Source organism: Carassius auratus, chromosome 15 (assembly GCF_003368295.1).
Source record: "Carassius auratus strain Wakin chromosome 15, ASM336829v1, whole genome shotgun sequence".
Lineage (NCBI taxonomy): Eukaryota > Metazoa > Chordata > Actinopteri > Cypriniformes > Cyprinidae > Carassius > Carassius auratus.
Window position 1 is genome coordinate 20,996,360 of NC_039257.1, and position 22,074 is coordinate 21,018,433.

The 22,074-nt window shown below is 37.5% G+C and overlaps 1 protein-coding gene across 1 annotated transcript in view; it reads right to left on the reverse strand.

Moving 5' to 3' along the window:
* LOC113115358 (endothelin-converting enzyme 2-like) overlaps positions 1-18,891 on the reverse strand; it is a 58,852-nt gene extending 39,961 nt beyond the window's left edge. Inside the window, exons 1-2 of the mRNA XM_026282880.1 lie at positions 18,752-18,891; positions 18,577-18,652 (exon numbers count right to left, since the gene is read on the reverse strand). Of these exons, the coding sequence (XP_026138665.1) occupies positions 18,577-18,609 (33 nt within the window). The 5' untranslated portion in view covers positions 18,610-18,652; positions 18,752-18,891. The remainder of the gene's footprint in view (positions 1-18,576; positions 18,653-18,751) is intronic.
* Positions 18,892-22,074: the final 3,183 nt, after the last annotated feature.

The following is a 22,074-nucleotide window of genomic DNA, read 5'->3' on the forward strand; positions in this document are numbered from 1 at the left end:
CAAAAGGGGATATTGAGCAGCTGGGAAAGCTCTGATAAATTGGATGACACCAGAGCTGTAATTAGGCCAGCGCTCTACAGAGACATCAACTCACCGACATTACGACCCAATGTTTTTCTGCTCACGTGTTAACTTCATGCAGTCTTTTTATGGTTCTGTAACAATTGCATGAAGTCAAGAGCTTTAAGCTTACACAAAAATGAATGCTATATCATCATTTAGTCACTTTCATGTCATTACAAACCCACATAATTTTGTTCGACTTTGAAACCCAAGAGATTTCTGTCCCTCCATTTAAGGTTCAATCCACCAAATTAACTCTTGGTTAAAGTCTTTAGAAGAGACACAATCATTTTATATGATGAACAGATGTAACTGAGACACACATTAAAACATAGATAAACACAGATACATAAAGCACATCAAATATGGTAAATGGAAGCTCAACTTTCTGGATGCACAAAAACAAATCTCTTTCAGAAAACTTGGATTAAACCACTCAATATGGATTATCATCGAATCAAGTGCATTATGGATGTTTTGAAACTTTTGGTGAAAAGAACAGAATGAACAGAAATCTCATTTCATTTTATTTAAAGTATATTAATGTGTGTTTCAAAGATTAACAGGTTTGAAACAACTTGAATCCATATAGCAATAGACAGATAGATTAGATACATTTAAAAAATTGCAAAAATTGTCAACAAAATTCGCTCAAATACATACATATATATATATAGATAGATAGATAGATAGATAGATAGATAGATAGATAGATAGATAGATAGATAGATAGATAGATAGATAGATAGATAGATAGATAGATAAAATGATAATGAAAATGAAGATTTTAAAAGGATTTAAAAAAAAAACATTTTCATCCATATATTTAAATCCATTCATCTCATATTTAGAGAAACCACACATATAACACAGTTTAGTAAAAATCAGTAAGCACATCAGTTGCCATTATTGTAATATGTATGCCTGAATTCTATATTCTCACTGTTTCTGTAACAAAGCCCAAATGTTATATTTTTGTGTGTTTTTTCTTTTTTTTTTTTTTTTAAGAAAACTAAGTTAAGTGCAAAGTATTTTTTTTTCACTGATATGTTATCTGTACTTTCTGCTTCATCTTTTGACATTTTAAGATGTGGTGATTCAGTTATTCGTTAAAATAAAACAGTTCTTTATGACTCTAATTATGAAATTACATTTAAATTCTTTAAAAAAGGGCCCTTGGGTCAATCAACAGATTGGCTCCCGCCCCAAACAGAGAAATGTTTTGGAAGCAGCACATTGTCACAGTCTTGTTCAGCTCTCAGTCACCACACATTACACTGAAAGAGTTTTAACAAGAACATTACACGCTTTAAGCTTACACCAAATTTAGATTTGTTCTTTCCTTTTTATTAAAGTGACTGTAATGCTACAAAAAGAGTGAATGGGTGAGCGAGCCAACAAGGGTGTGAGAGTGAGAGAGAAACTGCTGGCCCGAGCTCTCAGTGGTGACACGAAACGGAAGTCAGGTTCAGCAATCTCCTTTTCCTCTTTTCTTCAATTGATGACCTCTCTCCGAGACCCACTCTATAACTCGCACATGCACACACAAACACACACACACACACACACACACCTGTTATGCAGACCACTAATTATCTCTCAGACACTTTACTGCATCCAAACGCTGACTGTTTCTGCTTAGCAGGACCCATCAAAATCTGTTCTAGGTCTTGGAACAATGACTCTCAAACATAAGCATTGACTAAATACAATTAGAGGGACTTGTTAGTCTGAAAAGAAAGTTTCTCAAGTCTACACTTAGGAAGGACAAACTACAAATATGAACTTATTTTAATATCTTAAAAAAGGAAATTAAATCGAGAGCAAACTGAGACTCTTGAAGTTGAGAAAAAACTTAATCGGTCCAGACATGTCAGCCATTTACGTATCTTGGATGATATGTCTGGACCTATGGAATTGTTTTAAAGTACATTTAAAAATGCACTTCATACAAAGAACACATCTTCTATGATAAACACGTTTTCATTCAGTCATTTTACATTTTTTTACATGTGGTTCAAAGGGGGAAAAAAGTCTTAATACAATGCTGAAAATCATTTAAAATGATCGCATAAGTGGTTTGCAATCTTTATAACATTTCCCTAATAATACAAAGCAGTGAAGGAATTCCTTTTTAAAAAATATAAATAATAATAATAATAAAAAAGAATCTACTAAATCAAACTCAATGTGGTTTAACCAACATGCAGGAACCCATTTGGAGAAAAATGATAAAACAGAGATGCTCTTTAGACCCTCATGAGTCCAGATCTATAAGTGTTAAGATATAAACATATTCAGACATTTTTAGCTGTTTGTTCCGGTCAAGTGGAGTAACCCTAAGAAATTCTCTTGATATTTTCATGACTCCAAAATGTCATGATATATAAAAATACATATATTATTTAAAAATATATGTTTGAGTACTTTTTGAAGTCGAGAAAATTGAGAAGTTTTTATTTGATGGTTGCACCACTTGACATTGTAGTTTCATTACACCGAAACATGAGTATCCTTGAATAAAGGATTTTTTCTAAGTTGTATATAAAACACCATTAGTGTATGTTCTCCAAAAAATACTACTTCAGTCTTTCTAATTAAAAATTTCTAATATAATTAAATGTTGCTTGATGTTTATTCTAATTATTTGTGATATTTCAGTGAAAGCTGTTTCTACACCATTTCTACATTTCTAAGAACTTGCCACCTGTTTTAATCTATTTTTTTTTTCTTTTAAACTAGATATTTTGGGGGGCTAGAAATAATAGGATTTACACACTGCATGAGTAATGTTTACACCAAATGTAAACAGCTTCAAATGACATCAATAGTGATAAATGCTATTCACACAATGTGTAAGAAATACGCTGTACTAAGGCTAAACTGTCACCATGAACGTACTGAAACAGCCTGTAGTAAACACATACTTGTGCATATATTTTCACCGTCTCTGTTAAGTCAGCAACGGCTTTTGCACCCGGACAGCAGGAAAACAAGACAATAAATCAATCCCTCATCCACACAGAACCGAGAACAAGTACTGTATGTTCCTCACACGCCACAAAGACAAGAACGACATGTATTTTGCCGTCTCATGTCCTTTTTTTCTTCTCTCTGTGGTGTGGCCTCCGTCACAGAGGGACCATAAACAGTGAGCAGAATGCTTTCAGACAGGCAGGAGGGATGAATGAGAGCAGATGAATGTACAGAAAACAACACAAGCAGGGGAGTTTAAAAATCAGAGGGTCTGCGAGAGCAGGAGGGAGTTTGAGACACGAAAAAGAATAAACGGGAAGGGATGATGATAGCAGGAAAAGTAAACAGTTTCGCCAAAGAAAAAACGCCTAGGGCGGTTACTTGATTCGTGCAACATCACGACAAAGCAGAGGACAGTTCCTAATAAATTAAAGTAACACCTAGAGAAAAAGTGAACTTTAAAAAGTGGTTGGTGCACATTGATCCATGGTGCTCATATGGGGAATGCAAGTTCAAATCTTGAAGCAATATTAATTTATCTTTTAATGTTTTGTACACAGAGCCCTTGAAAAGATATGGAGATGGTAAAAAATAAAAAGATGGGAGGAAAAAAACATATTTTACTGATTTAGCATTCCCTCGCAAAACATTTGAGTTCACCTGAGAAACTTTTGTGTTTGTGATGGAAATAATATGAGATGGTCTTGTGACTGAACACATATGTTCTGCAAGCAAATGCAGATGTTCTGCAAAAAAAACAATTGTTCTGGGAACGCAATAGTTTTGCGAGAGAACGCCACTGGTTTGTGAGTGTAAATTTTTCTGGGGAATGCAATACTTTTTTGAGTGAACACAAATGTTTTGCAAGAGAATGCATAGCTTCTCGCTGGACCGATTACTCCATGTTATCGCTTTAATACAGAATCTTAGGAGTTTGATCAAATTGCTCAAGTAACAAGGATGTTTGTCCAAAATAGAGATAGTTAGGCAAAAAGTTATTTCTGTAATTTATTTACACATGGTGATCATGTGGGCAGCATAAATTTGAATCTTGTTTGCAAAAATTTCCCATGTCCAACTGCATAGAAAAAAAACTGCAAAACTCTCCGTAACATTAACATTGCCATTTCAAAGCCTTTCTGAAGAACAACACAAAATAAGATATTTATCAAAATGTTCATGCTTTCCCTTCAAATGGATGGTGACTAGTGGCTATTAAGCTCTAAAAGGTAAAACTATCACCATAATGCATGCACTCGAAAATGAGTTTAAATGACTCATGCTTTGTATTCCAAATCTAAATTGAAACTATTTTTTTTCTGAATCATTAATTTTAACATCTTAATTTGTATTTCACAAAATAGTCATATGGGTTTATGAAAAAAATACAAAAAGAAATAACACGGGGTGGACCATCTAACAGTTTATAAGGTACATTTACGTCAAGCTATTTAGAGTATCCACCGGGACATAACCGCATCCCTTCCTTTCCTCACTCCACAGAAACTCCCATTCAAGATCGCCCCACCAGCCCCTATTCCCACAGTCCTCTGGCCACTCATTCATATGGACTCCATTCAGGCTGCCGGTTTAGAGTGTGTTAACCTTCTGCACCGTTAGAGGGGGCTTCCATTGTGGCCGGTTAAAGGGTACAGGGACAGAGAGCCGTACTGTTGTGGTACAAAAGGCCATTCTGTTCTGTGCCGGCGGCTCATCATGGCCTGATGTAGTTAGACACTTGAGTGCACTTCACATGAGCCCCCCTTTCCCTGAAAACCAATAAGCAGTACATATGAAGACCTGCTGATAGCTGCTTTTTGTGAAATTATGTTTTTGGCAATAAAGTTAAAGAAAAATTCCATCTCCAACCCACTTTACTTCCATAATGTGAGTGTAACCTAACTGTCAATGTTGAATAATGGAGGGCAGGACTTGATTTTATTTGCAGGGAACTGATTAGATCATAAAAAGTGGGTGTTTTATAGTAGAATGGAGGCAGGTGGTTAAACGGAGGGGTAGAGAATTAAGGCAGGCTGGTGACACTTGCTAATTCCCGTAGCTAAAACAATAGATCACTGGTCTAGAAAGATCAAGGTCACTGGATTGATTTCTAAAGAAAGCACGAACTGATAAAACACACACCTTTTAATGCAATCTAAGCTGTTTTCATCTGCCAGATGCATAATTTAATATGCAATATTTTAAGCACATTTGTGACACTGATCATGTGAACACTTGTACAACATGTTATCATAATCATGCAGCTCGTTGTGCTGCTAGTGAAATTGTGAAAAATCAAATACTAAGACATTTGGAGAGAAGTATCACTGCACTGAAACTGCAGTCATCAGAGGGCTCTTATCATGATCATGGTTGCATCACTTTCTTAGAATTACTTGTGCTTAATGCTTATAGTACTGACCACAACATTGTTTTAAATAAGCTTGGAAAATTATGATAACGTTAATGGATTACAAATTATTTAGCTGACCATTATCATTTTGTAACAAGCAATGAAAAGGTGTCATATTAATCACATTTTCGATATGTGTGCTGCAAGGCTCAATAGTAGGACCGCTTTTTTTTTTTCAATCAGCTCTATATTTCCTTTAGGTAAGTCGAAACCTTCCAATTCTCAAAACTATTGGACTGCATAGAAAATATTAAAAGCTAGATGACTAACTATTGTTTAATTCAGGAAAAAAAAATTACTGGACCAAAAACCTTCAAATGTAATAACATTGAATACAATGTGTCTCTTTATGAATGGTTAGGGTTAAGGTCTTGGTCTTCAGTTAAGAACCTGGGTGTACTATTTGATAGCAATCTGTCATTTAAAAGTGACATTTCTAGCATTTGTAAAACAATGATTGTCCGTATTAGAAATTTCTCTAAATTACAGTGTCAAATTGCGAAAAAACAAATTCATGCATCCATGACCTCAAGATTAGATTATTGTATTAATGTGTGGATGTCCTGCATGTTTTACTAAAATATCTAATTAAACAAAACATTCTGAAGTTAATACAAAATCTTTAGTTTATAGTTTCAGATTGAATGTTTACACTGAAAAAAAAAGCATTTGAGCTATGTTCAACAGCAGTGTTAATGTGGCCATTCAGAGTAAAATTGTACAAAAAGGCATCTGCTCAGAGAATATACATTTTCTTTTCCATTTGTTATGCCACCCTCGGTTTGAGTGTGTCATTGATTAAACAGAAAAACACTGTGTGTGTGTTTTTGAGAAAGAGAGAGAGTTTATTCCTCAGGGAGCCCGAATGACATCATCCATCTGGGCATCAAGGTTACCTCACTCCCCACACACAGACCACGAGAGGAAGAAGGGAGGAATGGAGGAAAAACAGAAGGAAGGAAGGAAGAGAAAAAGAGTCCAAAGGAGAGTAAAAGAGTTTTGAGGGGTTTGCATAAAATAGGATTAAAAACCCCAGATCACCTTCAGATTCAGTCTCATATACACTTTCACTTGAGAACCAGACCATTATTCTTTCTTTAAAAAACACAAACTGTTGAATAACGCACTTTTGAAAGGAAAATGTAGGTCTCTGTGCACATATACGAGCTACAGTGGAAATGCACCACAGGAATCATGGAAAGGAGCCGTCTGAACGTCATACTCCACTGTAGAGCTGTTCTTCACAGCATATCGTCATCTATTAACTGCTTACTTCCTGCACACTTCAAATAGCTTCCCTTCTGCTGTATAAGCTTTCACACAGGTGTGTGAATAGAAACCTTACACTGCAAAAAGCATCTTCTTAATCAGTATTTTGTACAGTTGCCCAGTACAAATAAATTAACACTCTAAAAAAAATGATAAATTTACCTGAGAAGAAACAATGTGAAAGAAGTGACTTCCATTCAAAGAATAATAAGAATGTGTAAAACTGTACATAATAAAATATTTTTATTCATAAAGCACCTTTCATACATTAAATGCTGTTCAAAGTTCTACTGAAGTTACACTAAATAAACTAAAGATATATTTTTAGATTTATTTTTTTTTATATCCTATGCAAGTTTTCTTCTCAAGTGAATTTATCTTGTTTAGATTAAGGCTCTAAAAAATTTTTTATGTAATTAATAGCCTGAATTTACATTAACTGCAAAATAAAAAACTACAGTATGTGAGTAAAATAATTAGCTTAAAATGAAGAGAACAAATCTTGACAGTATTGTTCAGACCTAATAAGCAATCTGCAAGTGATCTTAACTGTAACTTTGCTGCTGGAGGATGTGATTAAGACAAAGAGGAATTGAGTTCTTCACAGACGACAAGCTGCTAACAAAAAGGAGAGATTGCAATGCTCTCTCTCTCTCTCTTCTGTCATTTTCATGCCAGATCTCAGGTACTGCAGTGCAGAGCTGGCAGAATGTTAAACAAGCACATGATGGGAACATGGAGGAATAATGGGAACACAGAGAAATAAAGAAAGTCAAAGGAAGGTATGAAATTGTACACGGAGGATAAAGACAGCAGGGTGCAATGCTGAAGGACGGAGGCAGATGAATATAGCTGGTTTGAAAAGATGAAAGGATGACATGACAGACAGGAAAGACCGGTCCCTAGAAATCCATATCGACCCATTTACTCCCTTAACCTTTTCATCTGTTTAAATTCATTTCAAAAGCTGAAAAACATAATTAACACAGAAGAATCGCTGTTAATATTTAATGAGTTTTTATAATCTTATGAGAACTGTTTGTAAACAAACTTTCAACTTGATAACACTTGAAACATCCTCTATGAAAAATATTACATTACTTATGTTTGGAGGCTCCGAGATGACAGATAACCATAAATAAATGTAATGAAGACTCTCTGACTGACTGATATATATGAACTGAAGAGACACTCCTGACAGTTTCCTGTGATTTATTTCTCTACAAAAGCAAACACAACATCACTATTTTTATTAAATAACAGTTGTATTTATGAAAAGTCTGTCTACTTTGTGAAACAACACTAGATTAAAGCTTCAGGAATGTCTCTCTAGCAGGTTTAGATTAGGTCAGAGGAACAAATTAAAAGAATCCAAAGGGAAAATAGGAGGTTAATTGCAAAATTACTCTCATCATATTCATACATACATCACTAGAGCCTCTGGGAAGCAAAACAACAGGAAAGCCAATCTTAAAAGAACATGAAGGTTAATGCACGCTTCTGGTCTTATTATGCAATTCATCTGTCAGTTTTTCATAAGTTTTAATAATATTTCAGGAAATGGATCTGCTTCCAGTTTTGACTGACATCCCCCAGATTCTCAAAAATAAAGGTTCAATTTTTTTTGCTAGAATTTTTCATGAACTATCTCTAAATATCTATTTCAAGTAAATGCTGGTTAATGCTTAATATGATTAAAGCGCACAGTAGTAAATAACAACAGATTTTTAAAACAAGTGTAGTTAAGATACATTAGTTTTCAATTCTCTTGTAATTAAATAATAAGTATAGCTTTATAGTATTTGGCCTTTTTGAATTATAACATTTAAATTGTTATCGGTTTTTCATCAATGTTGGTGTCAAAATCGTCAGCTGGAGTGCACATGAACTCCAGTAGAGGGCACTCCACCCAGGACTCTGGCATTTTGTGTCCATTCTCATTTCCAACTCCATTTCCCAGAATCCCGTGCTTAGGGGGATCACCACCAGGTGTTGCCCATTACCACTCCCCTATATATACTGTGTTTGGACTCTCAATGATTGTGAAGTCTTGTTTAGTTCTGTTTGGCATTTTGCGGTTTCCCTGTGTTTGTTCCTTCCGTGTCTGATTTGGATTGTTTATACTGACTGTGATTCTCTGCTGCCTGCCCTGACCTCTCCTTGTTACTGTAACTGATTCTGGATATCCCTGACATACTTGACGCTGTGCTCTGATTTCTGCCTGTCTGACCATTCTCTTTAATAAACTACTGCACATGGATCCGAATGTCTCTGACTCCATGTTACAGAAGACTTCACCATACCAGGATCCAGCAAGCCCGATATCCCCTCTTCACCAAGGAATCAGTTCCGGTTTCTTTGTCAGCCTTTCACCAATCCAACCTAACCACAGATCACAGATCCAGTCGTCCAGCTGTTAAGTCTACGGCAAGGAGATTGATCTATTCAGGACTATGTTCAGAAGTTCTGTGAGTTGGTATATCAAGATCCTCTAGATTTATTCAGATTTGGACTCAGTGAATCAGTTAAATCATGGTTACCTGGAGGGGAAGTTAAAGTCAGATTGAGAGACATCATGGAGTATGCTCTGATATTGTGTGGCTCTCCGTACACTGTGGGTGAGACAGAGGACACCGTTGAAACCCCAAATTACTTTTTTTGGGGGGAGGGGGGGGGGCAACAGTGTCAAACGCAGTCGGCAGCGGAGCTTAAAACACCAGCACCGCTGCACGAAATGGCTGCTAGCCCAGCGCCGCAGGACACAAGATGGGCGCCAGCCCAGTGCCACTGCACAATATGGTCACCAATCTGGCCCCCCAGCACAAAATGGCAGCCACAAAGTCAGGTCAAGTCACAGCTGACCTTTCAGAGTCAGGTCAAGTCACGGCTGACCTTTCAGAGTCAGGTCAAGTCACGGCTGACCTTTCAGAGTCAGGTCAAGTCACGGCTGACCTTTCAGAGTCAGGTCAAGTCATGGCCGACCTTTCAGAGTTAGGTCAAGTCACCGCTGACCTTTCAGAGTCAGGTCAAGTCCCCGTTGTATCTTCCAGAGTCAAGTCAAGTCCCCATTGATCTTCACAAATCAAGTCAAGTCACTATTGAACTTCCAGAATCTCATCACGTCTCAGCTGAACTTCCAAAACCTCGTCTCATCCTGTCTGTTGCACCCAACAATGTCTTCTCAGCCTGTTGTGTTACTGTCAAGGATACTGTTACTGCTGTGGATCCTCCAGAAGTGGCGGCAACTGCTGCAGAACCTTGGGAGATGTCAGTAGTATCCATCCATGAACTCTTGTCCTGTCCTGTCATGGATATGGAGGCCATCTCTGAACTCATTGCCTGTCTTGTTATGGCCACAGATGCCGCTCAGGAACTCACTGCTTGTCCTGTCACAGCCATGGAGGCCGTCTATGAACTCTCATCCTGCCCTGTCACGGCTAAGGACACCGTCTATGAACTCATTGCTCCACCCCGGTGGGCTTCTGTCTCATCTGCTCGGCTGTGGTGGTCCCCTGCTCTGCCCTGGTGGGCTTTTGTTCCCTCTGCTCGGCTGTGGTGGTCCTCTGCTTCGCCCCGGTGGGCTTCTGGAGTTGTCACGATCGTCAGCTGGAATGCCAATGAACTCCAGTAGAGGGCACTCCACCCAGGACTCTAGCATTTTGTGTCCATTCCCATTTCCAACTCCATTTCCCAGAATCCCGTGCTTTGGGCTAATTACCACTCCCCTGTATACACTGTGTTTGGACTCTCAATGAATGCGAAGTCTTGTTTAGTTCTGTCTGGCATTTCCAAGCATTTTCCCTGTGTTAGTTCCTTCTGTGTCTGATCTTGGATTGTTTATACTGACTGTGATTCTCAGCTGCCTGCCCTGACCTCTGCTTGTTACTGTTTCTGATTTTGGATATACCCCCCCATACCTAACGCTGTTTTCTGATCTCTGCTTGTTTGACCATTCTTGATAATAAAGTACTGCACATGGATCCGAACATCTCTGACTCCATGTTACAGTTAATATGTAATATTATGGAAGTAAACTATTATATTTATTTCACAATTTCATTAGCATCCAGGATTAAATGTGCTTGCCTGTTGAGTGGTGTTTCCCCCTCCCTTCTGTAAATTTCACAAATACATTGTGTAAAATGAAACCCAGACTATAAAAACGGACCTCTGGCGACATTTCTGCAGAATGATAGCACATGAAATGAAATGTGAAATATCCAGACAAATGTTTAGTGAGAGGACCTAGGGTTAATTCTTTATCACAGTTTGAAAACAACACAACACCTACACTAAACCTACTCTAAATCTAGCCAATAGTGTTAAACAAAAATAAATTTTCTGAAGCAACCATGCCATTTTAGCTTGCTTCTGCAAGTCCATGAGGTCATTTACTGAGTAGCAAGTTTCACAGGACTCGTAGCCAAGTGCTCCACATCACAAGTGCAGTGCTGTACCGGGTGCGCTACCAAGCAAGTTTACCATGTCAGAAAATCCTGATAAAAGTTTTTCATACAATAGTATTGCACAAGGAACTGCACAAAAATATGTCTTTTTTAATCGATGATCTGCTTCTGTAATCATAATTTGTGTGAAAAGGAATGAAAGGAGGATATAAAAGTACATTTTGGGAGTTTTGCAGAGATGTATAGTAGATAAATTCCAAATTTGTGTCTGTGTCTTCTTCTGTGGCATTAAATTATACTGTTTTTATCATAATGTGCATTGGCTATTCAGGTATCTGCTATTTAAAATGCATACTGATCAACCACAAGCCTAGATGTCTAGAAAAAAACAAAAGCCCCAAAAAACTCTGGTCCAATTAAACATTATTCAAAAGACCTTCTGTAAGAGTCATCAGCTGGCGACTGAGAAGCTGGATTGCTAGATCACTGACCTTAAATTGGACCCTGGACACACACACTCACACACAGACCGGTACAGATGAAGTCTTGGCGTAGACAGGAAAGTGTGGCCATCTCCCTGCTCTCACACACCCAACGGCAGGATGTACCAGCACTCCTGAGCCCTGAGCAGTGCTTCAGGGGTCACACAGGGGATGACTAGAGAGCACTCCACCGCCAGAGAGCTTAACAACAAGCCTTTCCCACAGCAAACCACACCCTGGAGTCTCCCTGTCTTTCTGATCTGGAGCCAGTTATGCTCTCTCTTTAACGATGGTTATGGTTTGGATCAGGATTTGAGAAGCTGCTCCTAGATTAGAGCAGGAAAGGGCAACTGCTACTCAAATATCATGTTATTACTACCACCATACCACAGTATGCACTGCTAAGCCTAAACATGGGCTAAAGACAACACTTTTCAGAAAATGATGGGTTAATTTTCAGTAAACATTGATGGAGATAGTACGCATGAAGGATAATTATGCAAACAGGATGATGATAGTTACATAACATCTTTATCTTCAGGACCACATAATCCAGTAACTGTAGACACAAGCCAGTGTGTCTCTGGCCAAGTCAAACATCAGCAAAGCCTGGCCCAAAGTTTACTGCAAGACCCCGCAACAACGCTACTAAACAATAGCATCATATAAATGTGTGAAAACCTGCACAAAATGGATTCTGGTACAATCTGCATGATGCAGAGAGTGCAGAAACAAAGATGAAGGACAGTAGAAGATAAGATAATCTGTCAGTGGCTTTATGCACTAGAGTTCATGCTGAACCAGAGAAGCAGATGTAGCAAAAAGTTTGATGCAATGGACTCCAATTTTACTGTAGTAACACCCAATATGAATGTCAGAGAGGAGGGTCATTGCTTTTGGAAATCTAGTTTGCCATACTCCTAATTAATTCAAACTTTACTGCACCATCAAAACGGTTATTATACATTCTGGTCTGGCAAAAGAACCTTAACCTTTTCCAATCCAATTTTTTTGTTTTTTTAGTTGCCAGCCACCCCCAGCATTTTTGATCATATTTACAAAAGTTTAATGACACCCAAATTATTTTGTTTTAGGAATATCTGAGCATGAAACGTAAGGAAAACAACAGAAGAAGAAAATAAGTATATTCTAGTTAGCTTCTTTTTTTTGCAATCTTTTTTATCAACACCTCAATGTCTGTAAGTTTCATGGGGAAAAAAGCAACATTTTGAACAAAAGTTAACAAAAAGATTAGATTCAGAACAATGATCAAAACAGATTGCTTCCATCAACACATCCAAAGCTTGCACAGTCCTAAACCACTTCATGGGTCATCATTTCATTCGGTACGCTACGCACTTTTGATTAATTTGTTTGATGATTGTGTTATTTTACATATAAATACATATGCGATTGCTTGTTTCTGCTGCTTCTCCGCCGTGTTTTGATCCAGATGTTCAACACTCTTTCAGGGGGGCATTTACATGACATAGTTTTCAAGCAAAAATGGGAAACTTTTTATGCATTTTACCTGTTTGTTTACATGACATCGCGTTCTGGGGACTAAAAATGCATAATTTTTAAAGTGTTATAAAGTGTTATGCACGTGTGTATTACAGTATGTGTACACGCTAGAAGTATGTAGAAATGCGCAGTACATGTCAATTTTAAAGGCAAGTGCAAACAAACATACACAACAATGGCGGAGTACATGGTACTGTTGCTGCTTAAGTGTCTATCGCTTCTTCAAGAAAGTGTGGATTTACAGTACTTCAATACTACAACCAACAACGGAGATGGATCATAGGACACATGGCAACAGGTACTGTTTAATAAAAACAGTTGGTGAAAGCGCCAACTACTGGCGTGGCATATGTTGTACAGCGTATTTGGCCATTTTTGTGGATATGTGTAAATGCAAATTGCAAATTAAAAATGCAAGGGAAAAACGTTTCTGTAATAGCACCGCCTTCTGTACACCAGTGAAAACACAGAAAGCTGGAAAATTCTGTCAATGGTGGGGAAAAAGTTAAAGGGATTTACCCAGAAAGCCTGTCATATAGGGGTGTGAGATATTTATCATCTATGATAATATCATAATTGTTGTTTATACAGTCTGCGAGCAGACCTTATTGGGTATGTAATAAAAACACATCTTGAGAGTTCCAGAGCATTCACTGATTAAGCAGATTAGATGCACCTATAATTCAAAATATGAGGACAAAAAATATCCCTGATGGGATCTAAATAAGTCATATTAGATATGATATAGTTAAGTACTATGATACAAGCGAGAGAGTGCCATTTTCCTGAACATTAGTGCAAATGAGATACGAATGTACAACCCCTAAAAAAATATTAATAATAATATTTAAAATAAATAATAGGTAAAATATTGAGTTTTTTCTTTTCTTTTCTTTTTCTGTTCCACCAATGGAAAGAGTTCTAAACAAAGCCAGAGCAGGACATTTGTGCATGAATCCCAAATCTGTTCAAATCTTTTAGCTCATCTGTTCTAAATTCCAGTCCTCACAGATAGCCCCTGCTCAGGGAGTAGGAAGCAATGAAAACTGTGTAGGGATCATTTCATAGCCACTTGCTTCATTTCCACATGAATCAGCCATTTTCAGCAAATCATTTGAATCAATGATTCAATGAAACACTCAATAAGACATGGACTTGCCGCCACCTACTGGCGGTTTAAGTCTCATATTTATTATATATATATATATATTTATATATATTTATTTTTTATTTTTTGTCAATGTCTCACACAGCCCTATTGTCATAATTTACTCACCCTCATACCGTTCCAAACCTGTATGCGTTTCTTTTTTCTGTGGAACATGAAAGAAGATATTTTGAAAAATGTTTTAGTGTTTTATTGTCCATACCATGGAAGTCAAAGAGGTTCAATACCATGTTGTATTGGACCCAGCTTACTTTCACTGTATAGGCATAAAAAACAAACAGTGGATACTTTTACAATTATTTATTTTGGGTTCCACATAAGAAATAAAGTCAAATGAGTTTGAAACTACATGACTGTGAGGATATGATGACAGCATTTCTTATTTTTGGGTGAACTATCCCACCCTATTTCATGAGAAAACATAGCTATTTTTACATTTTAACGAAAGGGCAGTGATTTCATATTAATTTGTATGATTTCATTTCTTCAATTTTTAGAAAAAAAAGGCCCACCACTAAACCTAACCCTTAGTGGGACATAAGCAGATTATGAAGTCATATGAAATTTGCCACCAATTTGGCAAAATGTAAAAGATTTTTCTATGTTGGAACAACATTCTACAAAACTGCATTGGTTTCAGATGATTTGCTAAATTTGTATACTTTACTGAAACTGTTGAAACATTCACTAAAAGAACAAGGGCACATGCTCTACATTCAGTGTGTTGTTGAGGGGGAAGACTGAAGCAGTCTCTTCTCTTCACAGGAACTGTGGTGATCATTCATCATTTTTTATGATGAACATATGACATTAGTACACCGACCTGAAACACAGTGTACGATATGTTTCAGTCTGCAAATAAATTCTCTTGCTGATCCAGATAACAAACTTGCGTAAATGGCTGTCTCTCTGCCAGCAGTAATTGATTTACAGCATCTTGGACAGGCTAATTAGAGCCGCTCCATCATGACCTCTGAGCACTCCTCCCAGATGACAGAAACCGTGCGTGTTTTCACATCCGCTCTGGCTACACTGAGTCTTAGTTATTAGTGATGATTGCTAGAGATGGGTGATGGATTCTCAAAAAACCCTTATCCTGCGTATTGAGCTTCAGCGAGTTGCACACTGTTTGATACGGACATGAGTGATATCTGAGACTGTGTGGGCTGCTGAGGAGAGGAGTGCTGTTAGACGCACAGTTCTTGCCTGGCAAATACACTCTAGAATAATCTGTAAAAATAGGCCACAACGTATTATAATAATTTCAAGCAATTTTCCACATTTTAGAAGCTATTTACTTTTTCATGAACTGTTCCCTCCTGGTGGAATGACCTGCCCAACTCAATCCGAGCCGCTGAGCCTTTCCTCATTTAAAGACAACTGTTCCATCTTCATTTGACCCTCGACCTCTAGCACTCTCTATTCTAATTCTGTTTCATCCATTTGTTTTTATTTATTAAAAATATTATAAAACTCTTGACCCTCTAACACTTGCACTCTCTGTTCTACCTCTTTTCTAACTATTGTACTCGTTTTATTTTTGTTTATTATATAAAAAAGGCCCTCTAACACTATAGCATTCTCTATTCTTTTTCTATTCTTTTTTGGCTTGTTTTAATTTTATTTATAAAAAATATCCTCTAACACTAGCATTCCCTATTTTTTTTCTATTCTGTCTACTTGTTTTCTTTTTATTTATTATACAATAAACCCTTGCATACTGCATTAAACTAATCAAAACTTGTCACTGCACATGTTATTACTCTTTTTCTTGATTTTGATTGCTTATATTGTCCTCATTTGTAAGTTGCTTTGGATAAAAGCGTCTGCTAAATGACTAAATGTAAATGCAAATGGTTTATGTGTATTTTGAATTTTACACTGCATTGTTTGTTTATTTTTCATTGACACGACTCATAATTTTATAATAACCTCTAATGTTCAGGGTCATCTCAAACCTAGAATAAACAAAGACTCATGAAATTATATTGATATTTTAAAAAGTAACCATAAGTAAAAGTAAGATTTCGCAGGAAAATGGCATATACAGGTGCTGGTCATATAATTAGAATATCATCAAAAAGTTGATTTATTTCACTAATTCCATTCAAAAAGTGAAACTTATATTATATGTATAGTATATTCATTCATTACACACAGACTGATATATTTCAAATGTTTATTTCTTTTAATTTTGATGATTATAACTGACAACTAAGGAAAATCCCAAATTCAGTATCTCAGAAAATTAGGATATTGTGAAAAGGTTCAATATTGAAGACACCTGGTGCCACACTCTAATCAGTTAATTAACTCAAAACATCTGCAAAGGCCTTTAAATGGTCTCTCAGTATAGTTCTGTAGGCTACACAATGCATGGGAAAGACTGCTGACTTGACAGTTGTCCAAAAGACGACCATTGACACCTTGCACAAGGAGGGCAAGACACAAAAGGTCATTGCAAAAAAGGCTGGCAGTTCACAGAGCTCTGTGTCCAAGCACATTAAAAGAGAGGCGAAGGGAAGGAAAAGATGTGGAAGATAAGTATATAAGCAATCGGGATAACCGCACCCTGGAGAGGATTGTGAAACAAAACCCATTCAAAAATGTGGGGGAGATTCACAAAGAGTGGACTGCAGCTGGAGTCAGTGCTTCAAGAACCACTACACACAGACGTATGCAAGACATGGGTTTCAGCTTCGCATTCCTTGTGTCAAGCTACTCTTGAACAACAGACAGCGTCAGAAGAGTCTCGCTTCCAAAAGGACTGGACTGCTGCTGAGTGGTGCACAGTTATGTTCTCTGATGAAAGTAAATTTAGCATTTCCTTTGAAAATTAGGGTCCAAAAGTCTGGAGGAAGAGAGGAGAGGCACACAATCCACGTTGCTTGAGGTCCAGTGTAAAGTTTCCACAGTCAGTGATGGTTTGGGGTGCCATGCCATCTGCTGGTGTTGGTTTATCTTTGTTTTCTGAGGTCAAAGGTCAACACAGCCGTATACCAGGAAGTTTAAGAGCACTTCATGCTTCCTGCTGCTGACCAACTTTATGGAGATGCAGATTTCATTTTCGAACAGGACTTGGCACCTGCACACAGTGCCAAAGCTACCAGTACCTGGTTTAAGGACCATGGTATCCCTGCTCTTAATTGGCCAGCAAACTTGCCCTGAACTTTGCGTATTGTGAAGAAAAAGATGCGATATCCCAGACCCAAGAATGCAGAAGAGCTGAAGGCTACTATCAGAGCAACCTGGGCTCTCAAAACACCTGAGCAGTGCCACAGACTGATCGACTCCATGCCACACCGCATTGCTGCAGTCATTCAGGCAAAATGAGCCACAACTAAGTATTGAGTGCTGTACATGATCATACTTTTCATGCTCATACTTTTCAGTTGGCCAAGATTTCTAAAAATCCTTTCTTTGTATTGGTCATAAGTTATATTCTAATTTTCTGAGAAACTAAATTTGGGATTTTTCTTAGTGGTCAGTTATAAGCATCGAAATTAAACGAAATAAATATTTGAAATATATCAGTCTGTGTGTAATGAATGAATATAATATACACGTTTAACTTTTTTAATGGAATTAGTGAAATAAATCAACTTTTTGATGATATTCTAATTATATGACAAGCACCTGTACCTGTTAGATTACATCTGTATCCTTGCACGACCCCCCCCCCCAGCGCTCTAGTTGCCATGGTAACGTACGCCAGTCCGTAGCCACTCCCTGTAAACACACGAGCGAAGCCTCGGACAAAGATCAGCGAATAAAAACCAGACGCGAAACAGCGCTACAGAAAGTGTCGGAAACAGGACTCTGTGATGTTCTGGAAACCGCTCGGTCGGTGGAAGTGTCACTTAGAAACAGCGTTTGTATGCGACAGAGAGCAGCACTAACACGCATCTTCTTTCGAGAGCATTTTGACTGTTTATTTCCCTTAAAAGTGTTCTTTGTGATTAATGACGCGGAAACGACTGTGGGAAACCCGAATATAATTAAGGCAGTTGTTAAAATAAATACAGCTGCGTTGTAAGCGAGTATAAAATGATTTGTCGCGAGTTTCGTTACATCAGTGCTTGCGCAATCCAAGAGTAAACATTAAAAACAGACGCGCGATCACCACCGATGCGATATCTCTCCAAATGTGCAGCATTCGCCTTATTCCGTGCCAAGGCTCAATTGAAAGCAGCTTCGCTCCGTTCAGCCCGTGTTCTGCCCGTGAGACGGCGTGCAGATGTTTCTGGTGTAATGAAAAGCATCAGTGCGACTCACGTTATTTCGTAAATCTTGCAGCGCTACACTCATCGTGCAGCATCGGCGCTCCGCACGCGACTAATCCATCCTGCGCCTGAAACAAACATGATCAACGAGTGTTAGAACCAGCCTTCATCCCTTCACATCTGCAAACACTGAAACAGACTGACAGACGCGATGCGTTATAGCCTACCGCTGAAGGTTTTCAGAAGACGGCGCGCATGATGGGAGCTGTGCCACCGCCAGAGACCAGCACGTCCTCTGCTCTGTGTATTACAACATAGAGAGACGTCTGAGGGACATAGATAGAGATCAGCCTGTGCGCTCTCTCTCTCTCTCTCTCTCTCTCTCTCTCTCTCTCTTTCCCCCGCCCCTTCGCTTCGCTCCGTGCCCGTGATTGAAGGCGCGCTCTGGAAGGATTGGGTTGATGACTCTGTCAGGCATCAAGTGAGATGATGAGCGATAATACCCTCTCTAAAAATCGTCATTTCTGTAGAGATGAGACGTGTTGGTTTGTGGAGCATCACTAGAGCTTTCTAAAGAAGCAGCCTATACTAAATAACTGGAAAACCATTTAGGTTCTAATTTAAATGTAATTAACTAAGAATTATTATTATTTGATAGTGTGTCTCCACTATTTTTCAAATATGTAGTCTAAGGCTGAACGATTTGGGAAAATAATCTAATTGCGATTTTTTTCCCCAATATTGCGATTGCGATTTAATATGCGATTTGTTTTGTAAAGATTTTTTTTATCCTATTTTTTCCCCAACAAAACGTAATGAATTATTTAAATATGACCAACACAATATTAGATGCATTTTGTGTGAAATGTTCTTTCCCATAGGCTGGGCCTATTTGTTATAATTAAATTAAAACATGTATGACTTGAAATAAATGACATTTTTATTGAACTGCTCGTTACAGAAACATCTATGGCTTTGCCACTGTGCATTTCAATAATTTAAACAAAGGTATGCGCACTTTGTAAACACTGTGTGCAAAATTTACAGTCTGAAGAAAAAAATAATTAAAAATAATAATTATCTTACTGCTCCAAAGTCAGTAACATTTCACACAACTGCAACAGCATTTGCTTTGAAAATATTTAGTAAAATCAAAATAAATAAAGTTATAAAAAAAAATGGAGAAATGCACTTTTAAATTAGACAAAAACTATTTGAATATTATAATTTGGAATAGATCAACCTCACTTATCAAGTACACAACAATAACACACCACACAGACTAAAGTTCACTACGAGTATGGCACTGCCAGCTATAATGATCCAACAGTTTTGTTCTCAGTGGCTCACAGGTTTTTGCTAAGAAAACCAGAATATTGACTTTTGCTGGCTTCAAGGATGAGCGAGTGCAAGTCACAATATTCCTTTCTCTTTACACTTTTTGTACAGCTCCGGTATGGCAGTCTGACTGAAGTATGTACGGGAGGGTATATTGTTCCGTTTATCAAGCGTATATGTCAATGCCACGAATCCAGGCTTGGTCACCGTGCTGAGAGGCATCATATCTTTGGCTATGAACTCGGTTATTGCCCGAGTGATTTCCCCGTGCCGTTTTGAATTACGTTCATACGGAGTGACACTTTCGAACATTTCGGTCAGTGATCCCTGTCTTGAGGTATTTGGCCTGTCTGGCGCACTGGTGCTCGGCATTTTGGTCATACAACTGTCATACATTGATTTGTGGTATTTTTTTAAGTGCTGAAACAAGTTTGTAGTGTACCCCGTGAAGTCGCAACGGGAGCACGGCATGCTCTGCATAACACCTGAAGCTGTGCAGCATCTTCTTTTTTGAAACCAAAATAGTTCCACACCACCGACGTGCTGTTCCTCTTTGAGATTAAAGTCGCAGCTGTGTCAGTTACTGACTGTTCCGTCGAGGCAGAGGCCATTGCACTACAGGTTAAAGATGAACTGACAGGATGAAAAGTTGTTGCAGCCGAGTTCTCCGCTCTTTCGCTCGCGTCACGTGCCCACCTCAAATCGCGCACGTTGCGATTAGAAAATCGCATTTTCTCATATCGCGATATTATCGCAAATGCAATTAATCGTTCAGCCTTAATGTAGTCTATGAAATACAACATAAATATTCATAAATATTTTAATACAACATAAAAAGTATATTTCAAAAAATTGTTAAAAATGTGTGACTCTGTCTGGACCACAAAACTAGTCATAAGGGGTAAACTTTTTGAACTTGAGATTCATACATCATCTGAAACCTAAGCTTTCCATTGGTGTATGGTTTGTTAGGATAGCACAATATCTGGCCGAGATACAACTATTTGGAAATCTGGAATCTGAGGGCGCAAAAAATAAAAAAAAAATAATCCAAATACTGAGAAAATTGCCTTTGAAGTGGAAAAAAAAAAGCAATACATATTACTAATCAAAAAGTATGTTTTCAAATATTTACGAAGCGTGCACATTCAACAGGCCAGAAGCTCAGTGTGGGTGCTCCACCATAAAACTGTTTCAAACAAGAAAAGCAAAGTTGCTGCCAAATGAGAAAAAATGATTGTCTGATGAAGAGCTTTTAGACTCGAAACATCACCTGCGAAGAGAACGTAAATATCTTCAACATTTGGAGCTGTGGTGTGCCAACTTTGCTTTTCTTGTTTGAAATATTTGCAGTAGAAAATTGTTCATGGAACATGATCTTTACTTAATATTCTAATGATTTTTGGCATGAAAGGAAAATTGATAATTCTGACCCGTACAGTTTATTGTTGGCTATAGCTACATATTATACCCCAGAGACTCAAGACTGCTTTTGTGCTCCAGGGTCACAAAGCTGGACTGTTTTGCTGGAAATCTGAATATTCATATGCACATGGTGTGAAATACTGTTTGATTTGTTTTGACTGATTTATTTAGCAATTAATACAGATATAATCAATAAGTTCAACACTGTTTAAACAGAAGAATCTTAACCCTATAAAGCCTGCTGTATCATATTTGATTGCTGGGTAACTGATTACATCTACAAGATTCAAACATAAATTAATTACTTATAATCAGATTACAGTTTCTTTTTATGATTGTTTTTTCATACAGTATAATATATTTAAAACCTGGAAGACTTTGTCCATGTCATTGCTACAACATTTGCATGTTTTCTGATGTTATCAATAATCAATCATCTCATATAAATCAACAAGTTAGGTCAAAAGTAATCCAAAAGTAATCTGAATACATTAACTAAAACGAGTAATCTATAATTTACATCAGTTTACATTACCGACTACAATTTTCATCAAGTAATAATTAATCAGCAACAGACTATAATGTGTAAGTAATCTACCCAGCTCTGTTCATACTCTAATTTTTAAGGTGTCTAAATGTTATACATTGCTGAAAAGCATGTTGTACACAATCTACTACATGCCTTCTGTTGTCTAAATCATTTACATTATTTGTCAAATGTAATGCCACCCTCTTACTCTTTGGCCATGAAAATATCAGCTTCTGCACCAAATTGCATATTTTTGTT